Source organism: Musa acuminata, chromosome BXJ3-8 (genome assembly GCF_036884655.1).
Source record: "Musa acuminata AAA Group cultivar baxijiao chromosome BXJ3-8, Cavendish_Baxijiao_AAA, whole genome shotgun sequence".
NCBI lineage: Eukaryota > Viridiplantae > Streptophyta > Magnoliopsida > Zingiberales > Musaceae > Musa > Musa acuminata.
In genome coordinates this window covers 40153409-40156183 of record NC_088356.1, presented here as the reverse complement: position 1 = coordinate 40156183, position 2775 = coordinate 40153409, and the positions used below count along the sequence as shown (strand labels likewise).

Below are 2775 nucleotides of genomic sequence, written 5' to 3'. Positions count from 1 at the left end.
CCTTAGTTGTATGGCCAATCTTATCACATAGTTGGCATATGACTTTTTGTTGATTTTAGTGGTTGTTGTTAGGGCACCATCATTCTTGATATTTATAGTAGTTGAAATTATTTTCCATATGTTTAGGATGCATCTTGTTTGAGTTTTTATTGATGTTCTTGTTGCTTTGATTGACTTGGTTGTCTTTGCCTTTAGATCTTTGGTCGAACTGAGCTATGATCGTAGGTCATGTCTTTTTTTCTTCTCACTTCAAATAGGTTTTATGAATAAGTAGTTTGTCATATAATTTTTTAAATAATATATGTGAATCATGCACTCAAATAGCAACCGTCAATTTTGGGTATTTATCTCTTAGGTTATTGAGAGTGTGAATGATGACTTATTCATCACTAAAGGGATGATTTATTAAAATCAAGTCATCTATAATAATTTTTAAATTTTGCATATACTCAACAATAGTATTTTCCTGTTACATTGTTTTCATCAAGGTAGATAAAAAGACTTGGTATGCAAGTATAAGAGTGATTGATGAATGTGACTTATAATTTGGACCATGTTTCTGTTGTAGTACTGCATGAAGAAATCAATAATGGTACATAGCTAGAGCCAGTGACTAAAGCTTAGATAGTTTGTAGAATAAGGTGATCTTTATGTAGATATAGCTTATGGTCAATATTTGTTATTAATTTTGTTTCTCCTAGTATTTGAATCTTTTCGTGTGAAGAAAAGATATATTCGTCAATGTAGTATAGAAAATCATATTCAAATAAAATATTGGTGAATTGTATTCGACAAGATGCATAGTTGTAATTTGCGAAGAGTTAGAAGGGGATTAAAGTTACTGCATTAACATAAGTCCTCTGGGTTAAAATGAACTATTGTTTTATGAGGAAACAATAGCTGGAGCATTAGATATAGTGATTCAATAAGAGAAATTTAGAACCAACTAATGATCTAATTTAGATGCATAGATGGTTGAGATTTGATCTAATAGAGAAAGATCAGATCTATGAGGTGGTATAGTAGATTTGCTGCAGAGCACATTAGGAGATCGCATAGAGAAAACGTGCATTGTCGACTTCGGTGCAAGCGCAAGCACCGGAGCAGATTGAGAGTGGACCAATCATCGGAAGCGTCCACTGCGACGGTAGAGGGTGGAGGTGTTGTTGCATCGATCATTATATGATCAAGGTGGGAGCGTGGGGTGGCAACGGAGGGTCTGCATGGGATATGGGGGCTGCCTACCGCATCACCAACATCAAGATTCGCGCCGGAGAGGTCATCGACAGCATCGTGATCACCTTCACCCGTAATGGTCTTCGGGACACCGAGAGCTTCGGTGGCACCGAGGGCAAACTCTACGAGGTTCGTCCTCCTCGTCATCTTCCTCCTAATTAACACCATCGATGACAAAAAGTCTCGATGTTCAGATTCCTCTGCAAGAGGACAGTATCTTGTGGGCGTCGACGGGTCTGTGGATACGATATTGGGAATCACTCTGGTGAGGAACCTGACGCTGAGGACCAACAAGAAAAGCTATGGACCTTTCGGCACCAGTGGCGGAAAACCTTTCTCCGTTCCTGTAGTCTCGGGAAAGATCATTGGCTTCTTTGAATGTGCGGGCACCATGAGGTGGTCTGCATGGTAGGAGAGGTATGTTTGTGAAAAGGAAAGACATACTCAACAAAAATAACGTAACGCGATATAAAAATTTTGTGTGTGGAGATTATAGCAGTGGAAAGTATTATGTTCAAAAGAGTAATCTATACAAACACAAGGATTAGATCGTGATGTTAACTTGTGAAAGGCATAGGGATGCAACCATGGATAACATAGACAATCAAATACTCTAAGTTTACGAAGGTTTGGGGGTTTGTGAAATAATGTGTCAAATGGGGATTGGTATTGTAGGACTAGCGTAGGCATTCTATTAATAAGGTAGACGACAGTTTGAAAGGATTCCATCCAAAAGTTTGAAGGCATAGAGACCTGATGGAGAAGTGTGAGCCCAGTTTCTACTATATGCTGATGTTTGCGTTCAGCGGAGCCAACAAGTTGAGGAGTATGCAAAGGAGACTTGAGATGTTGATACCACAAGCTGAGAGATAGGATGTCAGGGCTTGATATTCACCACCACCATCAGAGTAGACCGTTTTGATGGTAGACTGAAAGTGGTTTTCGACCAGTTTTCGAAAAGTGGGAAAGACGATCAAAACGTCAAATTTATGGTGAAGAGGATATAACCATGTGTACTTAGTGAAGTGATCTACAAAAATGACATAAAATCTGAATTTATCAAAAGACAAGATTGGGGTAGAGCCCCAAACATCTGTATAAATGATTTTAAATTGTTTATATGTGGAAATGGAAGATGGGCCAAATGGTTGTCGATAACTTTTATTACTAAGACGTGCATCACAATGCATTATAGAACTATGTGATTTAGAAATAAAAAGAGAGAAACTAGAAAGTAATTTGTGCTGAATAAGGGACGAGGGATGACCAAGACGATGATGCCACATATCAACTGGAGCCACAAAGAAGGAATGAACAGTGGGCTAGGTTATTTGTGGAGCTGACAGCCATTCGTAAATGTTTCCTCTATTCGGGCCCTGGACCAAGGATGCCCCCGTGCTCAAGTCCTTAACAAGAAAGGAATCAGGAAAGAATTCAATTGAAGTATTGCTATTTTTGCAAAATTAAGAAACAGAAATAAGGTTGCGTTTAATATTAGGGCACATAAAACATCATCGAGTGTAAATGTAGTAGTATCAG

At 38.5% G+C, this 2775-nt stretch overlaps 1 protein-coding gene across 1 annotated transcript; it reads left to right on the top strand.

Annotated features, from left to right (window-relative positions):
• Nucleotides 1-1230: 1230 nt before the first annotated feature.
• On the top strand, nucleotides 1231-1648 carry LOC103994745 (agglutinin alpha chain-like). Its single transcript, XM_065161666.1, has 2 exons — nucleotides 1231-1365; nucleotides 1451-1648. Exons 1-2 carry the CDS (start codon nucleotides 1231-1233, stop codon nucleotides 1646-1648), a joined length of 333 nt encoding a protein of 110 aa, XP_065017738.1.
• The last annotated feature ends 1127 nt before the right edge of the window (nucleotides 1649-2775 follow it).

What these genes read in the sequence shown, in the direction of transcription:
- LOC103994745 (XM_065161666.1), top strand. Translation starts at nt 1,231, where the DNA reads ATGGGGGCTGCCTACCGCATCACCAACATCAAGATTCGCGCCGGAGAG. An exon ending in CCGAGGGCAAACTCTACGAG is followed by an intron (nt 1,366 to 1,450) that starts GTTCGTCCTCCT and finishes GCAAGAGGACAG; the next exon opens with TATCTTGTGGGCGTCGACGG.